Raw genomic sequence first — 16,628 nt, 5'->3', positions numbered from 1 at the left:
GCTCATCGTTTCCTACTGTTCTTGATACCTCTCTACTTTGGTTCATCATCACCCACCATGGAGACTAAGGCAGATGTTCTCCATCCCATAGCAAGCGTTGGCATCATAGGGCATTTTCAGTTACATTGTTTTTTTCTCCAAGATAATCTATGGGTCAGGAAGGTACATATGCTTTGTATAGCAGTAGTAGTAGCAGACAGCAGGCGGATAATCTAGGTCCGCATTAAATTGTAATATCTTTCCTCAGTACATACATTTGTTCGCAATTCCAAACTACGCGCATCGCATCAGCATTACAGTTCTCGCCAACCCCTGTCCCATCTCCACACCCTTTTTTCTACGGTACCGAAATCAGCCTCAGATGTCACCACGCAGTTCTCTCGTGGCGTCATAAACTTTCCGCATGTCTCAACCCCACATGTCACCAAAAACGTCGTGTTCCTGTTGAATAAGCCAGGATCCCCCCAAGCCATATCCATCTCACCAAAACTTCCCTCCGATCTATATTGGATATGCAAGACCGCGTGTAACCACGCTGTAGCTTCCCTTTCTTTCCCCACACACGCACAACATGTTACGAGGCTGGAGAGGACGAGTCTAACGTTTCAAGTTGCTCAGCCTCGAATTCGCCATGTCGTGGTTCCAGATACCCGGTTCTGCAGGCAGGGGCGAGGCGGAGGCGGAGCATGTTGTGGAACGGGGTTGGGGCAGGGATGTTGTTGTCTGTTTGGTTTTGTGAGATGTTGGGGGAGGTGGACTTGTCGGTTTTTGAGGTGGGGAGTTTGGTATGTCTTGCCTGTGGGGAGGTGTGAGGAATGGAATGAAATGAAAAGGGTATGAATTGGGCATGTATCGCTCGTGTAGTCTTCAGAAGCACGAGCAAAAGCCCTCGCTTCCTCGACCAAAAAGCTCGTATACTACCAAACCCCAATGCAGTTGGCCGTTACGAACGGAGAAACCCTCCATCGTGCTACATTCCGACACGATATATCGGTCCTCCCGCATGAAGAGCACGGGAAACGCTATAGCAACCACCGTTCGCCTCCCAACCACAGCAAGACCAAACTTACTTCTCAATCCGATGTATCGAACTTTGTCACTCCCTGTCAGACTGTGCAATGCATGGGATTAAAGCTACAGCGGCCCGCCATGCCTACGCATAGCAACGTGTCGTCCGTTCGTACATTACATTGCAGGAGCATACCTGACACATTCTTCGCTGCGGTGACTTCCTTGCGTCCACTGTTACTGCATCATACACACTGCGTACTGCGTATGCTGAGCGGGAAGTATTTGATGTGGCGTGCATGCAGCGACATGTCCGATCCGATGTTAGCGGCGGAACATGCGTCTCGCGGTTTCTTTGCTGGAATGTTGGGCAACGTTGTGTGTGTGTATGTGTGTACGATCGGCTGTTGAGTTTGACGTATGCGTGCGATACGGCATGGATGTGGAGGACGCGAGAACGAATAACGTTTGAGCACTGCAGACGTCAACATGTCAGAAGAGACGCAAGGAGTACTTCTTGCATCTTCGCGGGGCCCGATGAAAGTGGGTTTGTGTTCGAGACGAAACTCTACGTAGCTGCACATTGATCACGGGAGGTATCAGGGCCGAAGAGGTGTTTGTTGAGGCGGGTATGGAGCCCCCCCGTTATTGTTCATTCTTCAGTCCACCGTCAAGATCGGTGGCCTGTTACTGTTCTTATGCTGCGTGGAGAACGCAGTCTATCTTAGCCATATCTCACTCTTACATAGGGTATCATCATCGGTATTGACCATGGTTGAAGGGTCAAGTAGATGAGTGCAAACAACGCCTTTTGAACGACCAAACCCCGCCGAGCCCCAGGCTCGATGCTATGCCGTTGAAGACAGACAACTTTTCGAAGTGGTATCATCGAAGTTCATAACGTCGTGTTGAAACTTCCCAAACGCTGGACATTAAGAAATCTAGTAACGGTAGATGTCGCTCTTGAAAGGACCCTCGACAGGGAGACCAAGGTACTCGGCCTGGACGTCGCTGAGCTTGGAGAGCTCAACGTTGACGTGTGCCAAGTGGAGAAGAGCGACCTGCTCGTCGAGAATCTTGGGCAGAACGTAGACGCCGACATCGAGCTTACCGGTCTTGCCGAACTCAATGTACTTGTTGCCGAACTCCTCATCGGAGGCCTTGTACAGCATGATCTGGGCAAGGACCTGGTTGGTGAAAGAGCAGGACATGACGAAGGAAGAGTGACCAGTAGCGCATCCCAAGTTGACGAGACGACCCTCGGCGAGGAGGATGATGTAGCGGCCGTTGTTCATGAGGTAGCGGTCGACCTGGGGCTTGATGCTGGTAACGGACTTGGCGTTCTTCTTGAGCCACGCAACGTCGATTTCGATATCGAAGTGACCGATGTTGCAGACAATGGCGTCGTTGGGCATAGCCTCGAAGTGGACACCAGTCAGGATGTCACGGCAACCAGTGGTGGTGACGAAGATCTGACCCTGAGAAGCAGCCTTCTCCATGGTGGTAACCTGGAAGCCGGAAACGGCAGCCTGGAGGGCGTTGATGGGGTCGATCTCGGTGACGATGACACGGGCACCCATGCTGTGGAGAGCCTGGGCGCAACCCTTACCGACATCACCGAAACCAGCAACGACGGCGACCTTGCCAGCAATCATGACGTCGGTGGCACGCTTGATACCATCGACGAGCGACTCACGGCAACCGTACAAGTTGTCGAACTTGGACTTGGTGACGGAGTCGTTGACGTTGATGGCAGGGACGAGGAGACCCTTGCCCTTCAGCATGCGGTAGAGGTGGTGGACACCGGTGGTGGTCTCCTCAGAGACACCGTAGCAGTCCTTGAGCATCTCAGGGTACTTCTTGTGGACGAGAGCAGTGAGGTCACCACCGTCGTCGAGGATCAAGTTCAGGCTCTTGCCGTCCTTGAAAGCTGTGAGCTGCTGCTCGAGGCACCACTCGTATTCCTCCTCGGTCTCGCCCTTCCAGGCGAAGACAGGTACGCCGGCGGCGGCAATGGCGGCGGCAGCGTGGTCCTGGGTGGAGAAGATGTTGCAGGAGGTCCAGGTGAGCTCAGCACCGAGGGACTTGAGGGTCTCGATGAGAACAGCAGTCTGGATGGCTGGGGTGGGTTAGCATTGTAACTGTAGTGATGAAAGGATAGACATACTCATGTGAAGACATCCAGCAATGCGGGCGCCCTTCAATGGCTGGTCCTCAGCGTACTTGCGGCGAGTCTCCATCAGACCAGGCATCTCGTTCTCGGCGAGCTCAATCTCGCGGCGACCGAACGCCGCAAGACTGATGTCGGCAACCTTGAACTTGTGGGCGGGGGCAGACATTCTGGCGGTTTGATGTGATGTATTGGGGGTATAGGGAGGGAGAGGGGTGAAGGGAGGATGAAGAAACAAACGTCGAGGGAGAAAAGTGGGAGAGATAGCCCCGCGCTCTAGCAGTTGTTGACGCTAGTGGACCCTTAGACTTTGCTCCACATCGGCACTTTACTGCACCAAGACAACTCACCGCCCGACAACACTGCTAGTACGTGTCACGGAGGATTTAATGCGATAGGGTAAGGGGAGGATGAGTAGCAGAATTTGGCATCATTTGGTAGTTCACACGGTAGATCCATGATGCTCATATTCATGCTCATAGTTCACTGTCTTGTTCAAACCCACGCTGCGGGGCATTGAAACGACACCCTGTTGATCGCGACGCGCCATCCTACTGATACCAATGCAGTAAGCCTGGTCGTAAGCACCGAATATCACCGAAGTGGCCAACTCGGGCCAAACGCTAAAAGTACAACATCCCGATATCTTCGCGCTCAGGTATAGTGAGGCACTTGGCCCTTATCACCCTCAGTTCCCGCCACCAGTGGCGAGACACCATTGTCGATCTTCTTAGGGCCAGGCCTCTTGAAATGCGGCTTCAGTGGCTCCCAGCTCTCCGCGTTGTAGCCTTCTTGTATCTTCTGGCACTTTGTGAGGCCCCAGTCTGTTACGCCAATCATGAGGCAGCTTTCGAACATGAAGGCCATGCTGCCCTCGCCGACCTTGTTGGGCTGTAGGTCGACATTGGATGCCTTCTCGTGAGTCGCAGCGTCGGGTCCATGGCCAGACATGACATTGTGCAGAGAAGCACCAGCCGGTTGGAAGCCTCCACCGGTCTTCGCATCGTATTGACCACCGATGAGTCCCATGAACTCGGACATAGTGTTGCGGTGGTACCATGGCGGTCGGAAGGTGTTCTCAGCCACTAACCATCGCGGTGGGAAGATGACAAAGTCAGCTACTGCGGTACCTGGCCGGTCCGTTGGTGCAGTGAGCACGGTGAATATGGACGGGTCTGGATGGTCGAATGAGATGGAGCCTATGGTGTTGAAGCGTCCAAGATCGTACTTGTACGGGTAATAGAGTCCATGCCATGCAACCACGTCGAATGGTGTATGCCTCTGCTTCGCAGCATAGAGGTGTCCGGCAAACTTGGCGAGGATGTTCCATTCGGTTTCGGTGTCTTCGTCGAAGTCGGCCACTGGCGCCTGGAAGTCTCGCGCGTTTGCGAGGCAGTTGGAGCCAATGGGCCCCAGCTCAGGAAGCGTGAAATGGCCTTGGTATAACTCCAAAATGTAGCCTCGCACCGGGCCTTCTGGTAAGGTGACACGGTACCGAATGCCTCGCGGTATGACGCAAATCTCATTCGGACGCACAACGAGGCGCCCCAGTTCCGTCTGAACATCAAGCACGCCGTGTTGTGCCACAATCAAGAAGTCGCCGTCAGCCGAGTAGAATGCCTCGTTGGCTTCCATGTCCTTTCCTGCGGCATAGATAAAGTATCCGACGCCTGACTTCATTGTAGGGTCACCCGCACCCGCCACTAGATGGAGTGAGTGCACCCAGTCCACCGTCTCGTCGAGATCGAAGGGATCCCATCGGAGCTGGTTTGGGATGTAGTGTATCTTCTCCCACGGCTTGTTCTCGGGGTTCGTGTTGAACGTTTTGGACTCGCGGGGCTCGAAGTTGCTGTGTCCGCAGGAGGGCAGGATGCGGTAAAGCCATGTTTGCTGGTTCTCGTGTCGCGGGGCTGTGAAGGCGGTGCCCGAGAGCTTCTCGGCGTAGAGGCCATATGGAGGTTTCTGGGGCGAGTTTGCGCCAATTGGAAGCGCGCCTTCTACTGCTTCCGTCCTGGAGATTGTTAGTGTATGTCGTCACAGCAGGGCAGTCGCGCCCATACTCATGGTAAGAGTTGAAGCCATTCTGGTATCGGTATTTCTCCTTGAATGCAAACTGAGTGGACGGCATCGTGACGTTAGTGTGCACAAGATCAATCAACCAGAGAAGAGCCTCTGTAAAGACAATAGTGGGCAATAATCAAACACGCGCGTACGGCACCAGATGCGTAAATACCCTTCGCGGATGTTGCGGGCATGCAGCATCGCAGTAGCCGTGGCAAGCTGTGGCTCGGCCATCACGAGGCGCGAAGTCGCGAAGTGCGGTAATGGGCGGCTTCAGATTCCGTCGTTTGTCGCGTCGCAGCAGCAAAGCGGAGAAGAACGAGAGCGCGCGCGTCGGCTTACCCCACAGGCGGAGAGCGCATGACCCCTGTCTGTTGGCAACTGACGGAATCTTTCCGAGCCCGCCTCATCCGTCACAAGCCGGTAATCCATCAAGCACCATCTGCACCATGGCTCAGGGATTGAGACTACGGCGCCGAAAACCCGAGCCTGCAAGTTTCCGTAGTCCTCCCGTTGACCCTGACAAGTCTACTCGTGTAGCAAGAATTATTGCGTGAAGGAACGTGTTGAGCTCCTGCCAAACCCCCCAAAGCCGTACGCACTTATTGCGTCAAGATCTAATCATCTCACTTCATCGGAAAGCTTCCAAGCATCGTAACTGACATCAATCATGGCTTCGCTACGATCTTGGTTCAGCATACCTCGTGGCTCACACTTCTCACTAGCCAACATCCCGTTCGGTGTCATCTCGACTGCGTCATCTCAGTCACCGCGGCTGGCAGTCGCCATCGGAGATCACGCACTAGATCTCCAAGTCTTTGCTGCAAACAATGGCTTCTCCGGTCTCTCCACGATACAGCCACATCAAGCTGTCTTCTCGCAACCATCGCTGAACGCGTTCGCAGCACTCGGCCGCCCAATCCACTCTGTGGTCAGAAAGTATATACAAAGCGTCTTCTCTGTCGACACAACATACCCCGATGTTCTGAAGAACAATACTGCACTCCAAAAGCAAGCTCTAATACCGCTCAAAGAACTCAAAGCCCATCTTCCATTCAAGATTGGCGACTACACCGATTTCTTTGCGGGCATGAACCATGCATATAACTGTGGCGTCATATTCAGAGGACCCCAGAATGCGCTGCAACCAAACTACAAACATCTTCCAGTTGGTTATCATGGTCGAGCATCTTCAGTAGTTCCATCAGGAACACCTATCCGGCGGCCCAATGGTCAGATATTACTCGATCCTACCGCAGAAAAGAAGGTGCCTACATTTAGCCCATGTAAGAAGCTGGACATCGAGCTGGAGCTAGGTGCTTTTGTCTGCGGGTCAAATGAGCAGGGAGTGCCAATTCCGATCGAGAAAGCCGAAGAGAATCTGTTCGGTGTTGTGCTCATGAACGACTGGTCTGCGAGAGACATTCAAGCCTGGGAATACGTACCCCTGGGGCCTTTCAATTCGAAGAACTTTGGCACCACCATCAGCACCTGGGTTGTACTCGCAGATGCACTGGAGCCGTTCAAGACGAAGGGGTTGGAGAATGATGCGGAAGTGCTGCCTTACTTGAAGGAGAAGGACGAGAAGAGTGTATACGACATTAACCTCGAAGTCGATGTCAAGAGTATGTACATCTGCGTATCATCTTGATTGCCACGTGCTAATCGTCTTCAGCGTCGACCGGCAATAAAACAACGGTATCGAAAGTAAATGCACGAAATCTGCTCTGGTCATTCCCGCAGATGCTGACACACCACACCATCACCGGATGTCCGTTCCAACCGGGTGACCTGCTGGGCTCTGGCACCATAAGCGGAAACTCCCCAGCCGAATACGGGAGTTTCCTAGAGCAAAGCAACAACGGGAAGGAGACTATAGCTTTAGAAGGTGGCGAGAAGAGAACTTTCTTGGAGGATGGGGATGAGATCACTATTCGAGGAGTATGCGGGTCAGACGAGGAGGCTTTGGTTGGCTTTGGAGAGTGTGTGGGTCGCATTCAGCCTGCGCTGAAGTTGAGCTTTGCTTGAGCGCTCTGATAGTCGTTGAAAGGTCTCAAGAATCAAAGTCTCATCGTCTCCGAGCTTTGTGCGAGCGGAGCTACCAGCAGCACAAACATGTGCTGAGTACGATACCTGATTCTGTGCACAAGGAATTATTCCGCTGCTACAATTTCTGGAAGCCTATCCACTATGCGGCAGAAGTCACAAAATGACGCAGCCCGAGATCCGCATGTTCTTGCAGATAGATGCTTTAGTGCAAAGTTTGAAGCATCCAGTAAGAACCTGAGATGGATGAGCCTATCGGGTTTCAGCGCGTTGGAGGGTCGCAAATTGGCAGGGGCCGCGCAAGAGGCCGACAATACTACCTATACCACTGGCATATGATTCTGAGGGTCTTTCCGCTACCAGACTTCGATGTGAGCGCCAAAGAGCTCCATCGTCCCACTGAAAGCTTGTCGCGCCCATCATCTGTTCCCGAAGCAGTTAGCCGTTTCCACAACGCGTCCGTCTCCGCACCCTGACACTAGCATCAACACCATCAATTCGCGGCTTTATTCCGCTGCATCAACATACGCTTCTGCGCGCACCATGACACAGGCGGCGGATGCCCCGCAGCAATGGGCTTACTCCATCGAAATCAAAGCTCGGATCCTTCGTGGCCAGTCAAACGGAGGCTAATCATGCTGAGCCTGACCTCGGAACGGCGTGTCCAGCTAGGGATCTCCTCCTACGAGAAAGCGCATGGCATCGGAGGTCTCTCACTGCTATAAGTGCTGCCGGCCTGTTTAGGGTTCGCTCTTGCTCTAGAGTTGCGAACTTTCCTCTTCCACTTCTCTCACGTCTTCTCATTGACCTCGAGTCTTGTCGAGAAAATGACTATCCCCATCTACATCGCCGGCGTTGCTGTCTTGGGGTTCTTCTTGTATAGATTGCTCTATGGGACTGATACACCACATATTAAGGGACTGCCAGAAGTCCCTGGCCTACCTCTTTTTGGAAGCTTGCACGAGCTTGGTACGAACCATGCGAGAGTCGCGCAAAGATGGGCGAAGAAGTATGGTCCTGTCTTCCAGGTGAGGATGGGAAACAGGGTAAGTTTGGATCTCGCATGGAGTCAGCATACTTTTGTAAGCGTCAATGCTAACACGAGTATCTAGAGGATCGTATTCGCGAACTCGTTCGATTCCGTCCGCCATCTCTGGATCACAAACCAGTCAGCGATGATCTCTCGACCTATGCTCCACACGTTCCACAAAGTGGTGTCTTCTTCCCAAGGTTTCACCATCGGTACTTCACCGTGGGATGAGTCCCTGAAGAACCGTCGCAAGGCCGCTGCCACGGCGCTCAACCGTCCTGCTGTACAATCCTACATGCCACTCATCGATCTCGAATCCACAGTCTCAATAAAAGAACTACTGTACGATAGCAAGGGTGGAGAGCTGGATCTCGACCCACGACCATACTGGCAGCGATATGCGTTGAACACCAGTTTGACGCTCAACTACGGGTACAGGATAGACGGAAACAAGGACGCGCCTCTGCTGAAGGAGATCGTGGAGGTTGAGCGTGGTGTAGGAAACTTCAGATCGACAAGCAACAACTGGCAAGACTATGTGCCACTCTTGAGACTCTTCCCCAGCCAGAGCAACGAGGCGAACAGCTTCCGAAAGAGGCGAGATGTGTACATGGACAAGCTTCTCAACACACTGACCGAGAAGATTGAGAAGGGTACGGATAAGCCTTGCATCACTGGCAATATCATGAAGGACCCAGATGCGAAGCTGAACAGAGGTATGTTGAGAGCTTTTCCCCTCATTCTTTTTCGCACTAACACACGACAGCCGAGATCAAGTCAATCTGCTTGACCATGGTATCGGCAGGTCTTGATACCGTACCAGGGAACCTCATCATGGGCATCGCACAACTCGCAACCCCCGAAGGTCAGAAGATTCAACAACGCGCATACGATGAGATCATGAAAGTATACCCCAATAACGATGCCTGGGAGCGTTGTCTCCACGAGGAGAAGATCCCGTACATCACCGCTTTATACAAAGAAATACTGCGATACTGGACCGTCATACCCATCTGCCTCCCCAGGGTCTCGATCAAGGACATCGAATGGAATGGCGTCAACATCCCAGCGGGAACGACCTTCTACATGAATGCATACGCCGCCGACTACGACGCAGAGCACTTCAAGAACCCGGAGAAATTCGATCCAGAGCGCTACCTCGACGTTCCAGATGGTGCGGGAACACCACATTACGGATACGGCGCTGGCTCACGTATGTGCGTTGGTTCGCATCTCGCTAACCGCGAGCTGTTTACTGCTTTTGTGAGGTTGATCTCAGCTTTCAAGTTTACGCCGCCGGTAGACCCTCGGGACGAAGCGATCATGGACTGTCTTGATGCGAATGATATTCCAACTAGTTTGACGCTGGAACCGAAGTACTTCAAAGTCGGGTTCAAGCCGAGGAATAGGCAGCTGCTGGATCAGTGGATCAGGGAGAGCGAAGAGCGGGTGAAGGATTTGATGTAGATTTGCATTCAGCATGGCCACTCATATCTAGCATGTAGGAGTCTATCTGAGAGTAATTGTCCAAATGGTTGTTAGCGAGGAGCGAGGAGCCACAGTGACGAGAAACAGCCACCAGCTACCCCTACACAAGCCCCCTCGCAGAATCGACCTTCATAGGCGGCAACATACCCAGCTTCGCCATATCCTGATACGTCTCAAATACACTCTCTATAGTGTCCACAAACCCACTGAACCCAAACTTGCGCACCTTAGTGCCAGACAGCGTACCCAGATAGCTAAAAGAAAAGTCCGCCATAACCAACGTCTGCTTATCCGTCTCGGGGATATTGACCGTCAGCTGCCCGTTCGACTGCTCCATCATCTCCTCCCAGGCCTTCGGCACCGCAGGGTCCTCCGCCCATTTACACAGCGAGTGTGCGAGTTTGAGCTCAATGGGGGGACCGTAGCCAAGTGGGCAGTCCTTACCGCCAGCGAAGTACTTGCTCTCGTATTTTGACTCGTCCTCCTCAGGACCAAGCACAGTGTCGACGCCGAACCAACGGGCAAGCTCGTTCCAGAATCGGTCCCAGCTGATGAGCTCGCCGTCTTGAGCGTTGAAGCGCTGGTTTTTGGCCGAGTCCTCCAACACCGCCCATTCACTCAGGTACCCGGTTAGACGCGCGGTGGAATGCGTGTATCCGGATTGCCAGCTGTGGAAGTCTGAGGGGTACTGAAGAGGTTGTTTCCTGTGCGCTTGGACAGCGGCGTAAACGCCGTATGCGAGAAACGTGTTCATGGCTGCGCTTTGCACGGCGCCGATGACAGCCGCGGGCATGATGATGTTCCAGCTTGTTTCGGGGTGTTCTCTGCAGAACTTGAACAGCAGGTCTTCTTGGTGGTAGTAGAAGTTTGGACTGAGGTGTTTGGGCTGGGGGTCAGATTCGACGATGGGGTTGCGGCCACGGCCGATGTGCATGCCGTAGTTCTTTCCTCCAGTTTGTAGCAAGAAGCGTTTGGGCTTGATGTTGGCGATTGGGAGGGCGCCGAGGAAGTTTTTGAAGGGGGGCACGTTGGCTTCGATTAGAGCTTCGGCGGAACTGGGGTCCATGTCGCTTTTTCCGTTGCCGGGAGGGAGGTAGGCGTAGTAGAAGACGTAGTCGGCTTCTGCACCGGCTTCTTTGAGTGATTTGGCGATTTCATCACTGGAGGAGCTGAGGTCGATGGAGATGTGCTGTAGGCGGGCGCGCTGCTCGTCTGTGAGGAAAGAGAGGAGCTCTTTGGAGATTGGCGAGCGGGATAGGGCGTAGATCTTGGACCAGCGGTCGGGCGTGTCGAGGAGAGAGCGGATGGTGTTGAAGCCTGAGATTCCAGTTGCTCCGCATACTATGGCCTTCAGATCCCTTGCGCTCGAGTCAAAGGTGGGAAGGTTATGATAGATGCCAGATTGGCGAAGAGGTTGTTGCGAAGAGCTGGGCATGATTGCTGTAGATTGATGGAATAACTAGAAGCTCAGAAGAGGAAGTTGAAGCTGTTCGTGTCTGTATGTGCTTTTTTCAAGCCGGGAGCCTCTTCCTCTTTATGCAAAACGCGACCCCATTCTTTCTACGTAAAGCCAAGTCCATCGTTTCCATCTCGCAGAAACGCACCTCAAGAACTCCGACGCTTGACTCAACATGTTGCGCTATGTTGCGATGTTGTCATACATCCAGGAGGCTCTCTCGGCATTGAACCCACGGTAATGAACCCACAACGCCCGTTAGGTCATGATGCGCAGCGAAATCCCCATTCTTTTTCTTTCGGTATACTCTCCGCCACGCCGTCGAGGAACCTAGTCATTTGTACCGGGATTTCGAGATCTGAGACCAGTCTGGAAGTATCCTTTTCCGTCCGCTGCACACGTCAACATCCAGGTACATGCACCTCATACAAGGGAAAACTGAACACCCTGGAGCCTACATTGACACCAGATTTTCCAAATTGCTTGCCTTATCCTAGTGTAGTCTGCAAATTTGTTCATTTTCTTCCTTGCTCGACGTGCATGTGCTTTTTTGTTCAGTGATCTAGTTTTGGCTCCCAGCCACCTGCGAACCATTTCAGGTTCTCTGATGTCATCTCATGTGGGCTAAGGCCTGCCCAGGGAAGGTAGCGTTGGGAGTCGCCAGCACCACCTGCACTTTGTACACGCCTAGATACGCGTAAGCTCGCCAAGATGATATGGGCGTTGTTGTCGAAGGTGGAGATCTGCTTGCATCGAAAAAGGTGTCCTAGACCCTGTCAGATCGATCTGAAAGTGTACAGTACAGTATCTGCCTGCGCTAAGTGGGTCCCGGAACGGGAGTCGGCCGGCGCGAAGCCGCCGACATGCAAAGCATACACCTCCTTAATTTTCTTATCTTCTCATCACACCCCGAATGTTTGAATCTGTTCTTTCATCACTCTCACGGAGGGTTGCAGGTCGTGGCAGCTGTCCAGGTTGGCCCAGTGGGCGGTGACGTTGTCGGTCTTGACACTTCTAGATCTGGCATTGCCAATACTTTCCTGCGTCATCTTCCTATTGCTCAACTTTCTCTGAAGACTACGAGACATTCGTTCCGACTGTCTTTATGCGCGTCCTCATTCGGTTCTGAGCGAGTCGTATTTACATCCTAAAGTTGTTTGAAGAACACACTGTCATCAGGCCTAAATCTCTAGGCGAAGATTTGAACGAATGACTTCATGGTAGGTTTTGCTATTCTGGGCACAACTTGTAGCACCCGAACTTCTTTGCCCAGCAGAAGCTGATGCTGAGCTCATCAATCACCCTAGCGTGGATCAAGATTATAGTCACTTATTACGTCCCAGCTTGTACAATGCTTTTCAAGGGCAGACTTATCAATCTCTCCACGCGCAATCTTCTCTTCGAGTTCCTTCTGTTGTTCCTTCCGTTCTAACTGGTTCTGCTCAATCGCAGCCATGCGCTCATTAAGCGTTCCCGGGAACGGCAACACCCCCGGAGGCGGATTTAACCATTGTCTACACAACATAGACGATCAGCAAATCTGAATGAGATGCATACTGCATGGACATAACTAGGTACGGCTTACTCTTTGGGAACATTTCGCCCGTCTACTCCGCGGAAGCGATCCTCGACTGCCTGGCTCCATGGCTTCCGGTCAAGCCACCGCTTGATCATCCTAGGAGATAACGGCTGGGCATCGTATACGCCTTGGCGAGTTACTTCATCGTCTGGTGTTGGTAACCAGACCATGTATCTGACAAGGCCGTCGTTGCAGAGACCTCGGGTGTGATTACTGTGCGGTGGTCTCTTCAACAATTTGAGTACCTCGCGGAGCTCATCCGTGGCACTGGGCTGGCCCTCTATGTCAGCTGGGGCAGCACCGTCTGGAGTGACATCGTCATGCTCTGCAGCTTGTGGCTCTGCTTGACTTGAAGAGGCAGGATCGTCTTCGTGTTTCCCCGCTACTTCTTGATCTGGTCGCACCTCCGGACGGGGTGTCGACATGATGCGCGATCTGCTGTTCAGTCCTGAAATGAGGCAATTTAGGCTGAGAGACAATATAGCCTGTGTTAGAGATCAAGCATGTCAAGGGAGTGAAGAAGGAATGCTTACGGTGAATACTTGGTGATTGGGAGTTTGTTGCTGCGTAGAGCTGCCTGGGCGTGGCACAGTCGATGCGAAGAGGGGAAAAGCAAGAAGCGAGACGCAGTGTACGTGACTTTATATTAACGCTCCGTTTTCGCTTACTCAGACCGTTCGGATTGCCAACAATGACGATGATGCCGACGTATGTAGCATGGGTGCGCTGATTCTCAAGCACCTCGACGAGAGTGTATTATACTTGCGATTTCTCTCATTCGTGAGAGTATCTTTTCGTCAAGGTCGTCGATGTTGCGGAAGTCGTGAGTGGCTCGTTTCGCTCTGCGTGCACCTCGACGAGTCAAGCTGAAGATTATAAAGTATGGACTTTCGTCTATGTTGAACTGCACGATCTATCGAGCCAGATTTCTACATCGTATCCATTAACAACACTGTGTCATCTGCTGTTACCATGAAGCTCTCAACTGCCCTATCTGCAACGGCGACATTTCTACTCATGGGAAGAATTCGAAGTCTCCCTACTGAATATGACGACGCAATGGTATGTCTGCACGAAACATACAGCGCAAATAATTGATACTGACATACATGCTCAGTCCCTCCGCGATGCCCTCATGATGCTCAAGAGTGATAATGGCGTCCGTGTGCTAGGATATGACGGAGTTCTGCGCCGACTCAACCCCGCTCGTACCGAAGTAGTTGACTACATTCAACTCTCCGCCCATCACGTCGAAGAATTCGTCGCCTGGAAGTACCCTGACCAGCGCGATAAATGGGCCGGCGTCGACGGACTTGCAGTGACCGATGAAGCTCAGCTGTGGACTGTTCCTGAGTTCATTGTCCCTCTCGATCCGAGCACGATGGTCTCGAAGCCAAAGGACAAGACGGGGTTGAGGCCGCAGGCTACAGATTGTCGGGGCCTTACATGTACCAACCCAGAGTATTGTAGGTCTTTCGAACCGCCGTGCGCAGAATGTGAGCCGTATCAGGAGTGCGTCGGTGGGCCGACAGGCTGTCTGGTGCGTTACATATGTGAAGATACTCTGCCACCTGCCGATCTCTAGAAGGAATTGGAAGCTTTGCTGAAGGAGTGTTGAATGACATGTAGCCATCTTATAGTACACACATGGAGCAGTCTTTGGGATTCTCGGAGTTTGGGATATCAAGCGTGTGTTGGCATTCGCGTATCCTTCCATCCCTTCGAGCTGGAATGGCTTTTAATCTTCTTCAAACTATCGTGATTGTTTCTGTGGAGAAATTGCGGGTCCACCATGTTGCGTCAAACCATGTCGAACTAGTATCAAACCAGCCAATGCGACGGAATGATCGATGAGTTTCCTGAGAAGCCTGGCGAAGGACAAAGCCGCAAGGATATGCGTGGTAGCGAGCCGTCTCTAGTAACCATATGCGCTGATCGACATGAGCATCACCCGAAATGCTGTCGGGCAGCGATACTGCACTGGAGACTGGCAAAACTCCGTTCCCGTCTAGGATCATTCTGGGTATTTTTGCCCCTGTAAATTTAGTAGGGCCCAGATCGAAGTACTGGAGAACTTCGTCTATTTCCAGCGAACGTAACGGCCCTCGTATTACCAAATGACCATCAATGACAGCCCCAAATGGCTTTCTCGAGTTTGCCAAGAGGACCTCACACTGGACGACTTCTGCTACTGGCTTCATCGTTGACCCACAAAATTCGATAGCTCCGTCAACAGAAGCCCATGACCATGATGGCGCACGATATGTCTCGGGTCGTCTAGCGGGTTGGGGACCTTTGGCAACGTCGAACATCAAGTCGTGGGACCACATCAACTCGGAAATTAGAGATGCTTTCCACAACCCAGCTAGATATTCGTCTCCCGTCATGAGATGGAGTTGCTGGGCAATGCCGGAAATTGCCAGAAGCTTGTCGCCTTCTTCAGTCATTTCCCTCCGAGTAAAGCCTTTCACGACGTTTCTCCATACTTCATGCGCGGACATACTGTGCGGAGACTTCGAAACCAATGCAGCTGTCAATGGTGATAACATAGACGGTTCTGTTCTGATTTTGCCCATCTCAAAGAGTCCCTGTGACTCAGGGTTTCCTCCATCCGTGTATCTGACGGTTTGGCACTCCCACACTAGCTGTTGTGAGGAGAAGGATAGTACGCGTGGAGAAAGTAGACGTTCTTGCAGGGCCCATGCTCTTCCGTCGAGTGGCTCCTCGCGTGGTTTTTCAGAATATTGACGGTGCAAGGACACCTTCCCAAGTTTACCATCGAGACAGCTCCAGGGAAGATCTCCGACAAAGGTTTCGTAACTCGGTCTGCATCTTGTCGATAGAAAGCCGTCTACACATCTTGATGCGTTCGTAGCTGCAATTGTGACAAATGCATTTTGATAAATGCTTGCCATGCACGCAATTTCTTGACGCTTGTCATCTACGCTGTCCTGAACGATACAGAGCGAATCAATCCACAGATACCTGACCCCCAATTTCCGCGTGTAAGATACTGCATCCTGTATAGTTTGTGGTAGAGCTGAGACTTGGATGCCGGTTCTGTGGCTTTCTATGTTTGCGCCCAATGTCCGTACCGGTTGTGGACCACCCCAACAATAGCTTAGAGCACAGTAATGGCACCGTTCGCCGTTGGAGATATGCAGTCGAATAGCCTGTTCGCTGACATCTAATACTCTTGTTGGTAATAGAGGAATAGCGGGTTCGGGACAGTGCTTGTGAAGCTGCTTGCACTCTTCAATCCATGACTTCGCTTGCTTGATGCTAGAGCTGACGTCGTAATTGACTGGAGAACATTTAATCTCTGCTGCCGCAGGATCATCTGAGCATCACAAACCATGTCAGTTGACGCTAAGTCATGGTTGCGGGCGGGATACGAACCACGGTGAGCCAGAACCGACCATGTAATAAACCCCAATTCTTCCGACCAGTATGAGTCTTTCGACCAACGTGAATCTTTCCCCTCTATCGTCGTAAAAATCCTTATATTATCGACAGAACCTTTAAAACTCTCTACTCCCCCGAGCTTAAAAAACTGTATGTTGATGGCGATTCTTGCATCTAGGTCGAAACGATCGGTGCCCTCTTGGGCGTGGTTGAACAGATAGTCACACATTTCACATTGGGCTGATGCTGCAAGTAAGTCTCGCGCCCGACAAGATGAAGTGAGACCCTCTTGACTTTTGGCCATCTCAAGATTCTCTCTGCTTGATGCGAATCCGCAAACTCCCCAACAGACAGCACAAACTTCTCGAGAAGCATCTTCCGCGAC

At 52.2% G+C, this 16,628-nt stretch overlaps 7 protein-coding genes across 7 annotated transcripts; 3 read left to right on the top strand and 4 right to left on the bottom strand.

Annotated features, from left to right (window-relative positions):
- Positions 1–1,949: 1,949 nt before the first annotated feature.
- SAH1 (S-adenosyl-L-homocysteine hydrolase) lies at positions 1,950–3,347 on the bottom strand (the record flags this gene model as incomplete). The annotated part of the gene is made up of 2 exons (XM_049353958.1): positions 1,950–3,127; positions 3,176–3,347. 2 exons carry the CDS (start codon positions 3,345–3,347, stop codon positions 1,950–1,952), a joined length of 1,350 nt encoding a protein of 449 aa, XP_049211578.1.
- A 485-nt stretch (positions 3,348–3,832) lies between these two features.
- Positions 3,833–5,306, bottom strand: J4E79_005079 (uncharacterized protein; the record flags this gene model as incomplete). The annotated part of the gene is made up of 2 exons (XM_049353957.1): positions 3,833–5,189; positions 5,239–5,306. The coding sequence occupies 2 exons, from the start codon at positions 5,304–5,306 to the stop codon at positions 3,833–3,835; spliced, it is 1,425 nt and encodes a 474-aa protein (XP_049211577.1).
- A 603-nt stretch (positions 5,307–5,909) lies between these two features.
- Positions 5,910–7,267, top strand: J4E79_005078 (uncharacterized protein; the record flags this gene model as incomplete). The annotated part of the gene is made up of 2 exons (XM_049353956.1): positions 5,910–6,864; positions 6,915–7,267. 2 exons carry the CDS (start codon positions 5,910–5,912, stop codon positions 7,265–7,267), a joined length of 1,308 nt encoding a protein of 435 aa, XP_049211576.1.
- An 845-nt stretch (positions 7,268–8,112) lies between these two features.
- J4E79_005077 (uncharacterized protein) lies at positions 8,113–9,782 on the top strand (the record flags this gene model as incomplete). The annotated part of the gene is made up of 3 exons (XM_049353955.1): positions 8,113–8,331; positions 8,398–9,031; positions 9,082–9,782. The coding sequence occupies 3 exons, from the start codon at positions 8,113–8,115 to the stop codon at positions 9,780–9,782; spliced, it is 1,554 nt and encodes a 517-aa protein (XP_049211575.1).
- A 121-nt stretch (positions 9,783–9,903) lies between these two features.
- On the bottom strand, positions 9,904–11,238 carry J4E79_005076 (uncharacterized protein; the record flags this gene model as incomplete). Its single annotated transcript, XM_049353954.1, has 1 exon — positions 9,904–11,238. The coding sequence occupies one exon, from the start codon at positions 11,236–11,238 to the stop codon at positions 9,904–9,906; it is 1,335 nt and encodes a 444-aa protein (XP_049211574.1).
- Positions 11,239–12,562: 1,324 nt separating this feature from the next.
- J4E79_005075 (uncharacterized protein) lies at positions 12,563–13,263 on the bottom strand (the record flags this gene model as incomplete). The annotated part of the gene is made up of 2 exons (XM_049353953.1): positions 12,563–12,773; positions 12,845–13,263. The coding sequence occupies 2 exons, from the start codon at positions 13,261–13,263 to the stop codon at positions 12,563–12,565; spliced, it is 630 nt and encodes a 209-aa protein (XP_049211573.1).
- A 634-nt stretch (positions 13,264–13,897) lies between these two features.
- On the top strand, positions 13,898–14,423 carry J4E79_005074 (uncharacterized protein; the record flags this gene model as incomplete). The annotated part of the gene is made up of 2 exons (XM_049353952.1): positions 13,898–13,900; positions 13,956–14,423. The coding sequence occupies 2 exons, from the start codon at positions 13,898–13,900 to the stop codon at positions 14,421–14,423; spliced, it is 471 nt and encodes a 156-aa protein (XP_049211572.1).
- Positions 14,424–16,628: the final 2,205 nt, after the last annotated feature.

This window comes from Alternaria viburni (genome assembly GCF_023758015.1).
Source record: "Alternaria viburni strain BMP 2772 chromosome Unknown scaffold_9, whole genome shotgun sequence".
Classification (NCBI taxonomy): domain Eukaryota; kingdom Fungi; phylum Ascomycota; class Dothideomycetes; order Pleosporales; family Pleosporaceae; genus Alternaria; species Alternaria viburni.
The sequence above is the reverse complement of the archived record's forward strand: the minus strand, read 5'-3'. Positions and strand labels throughout refer to the sequence as shown.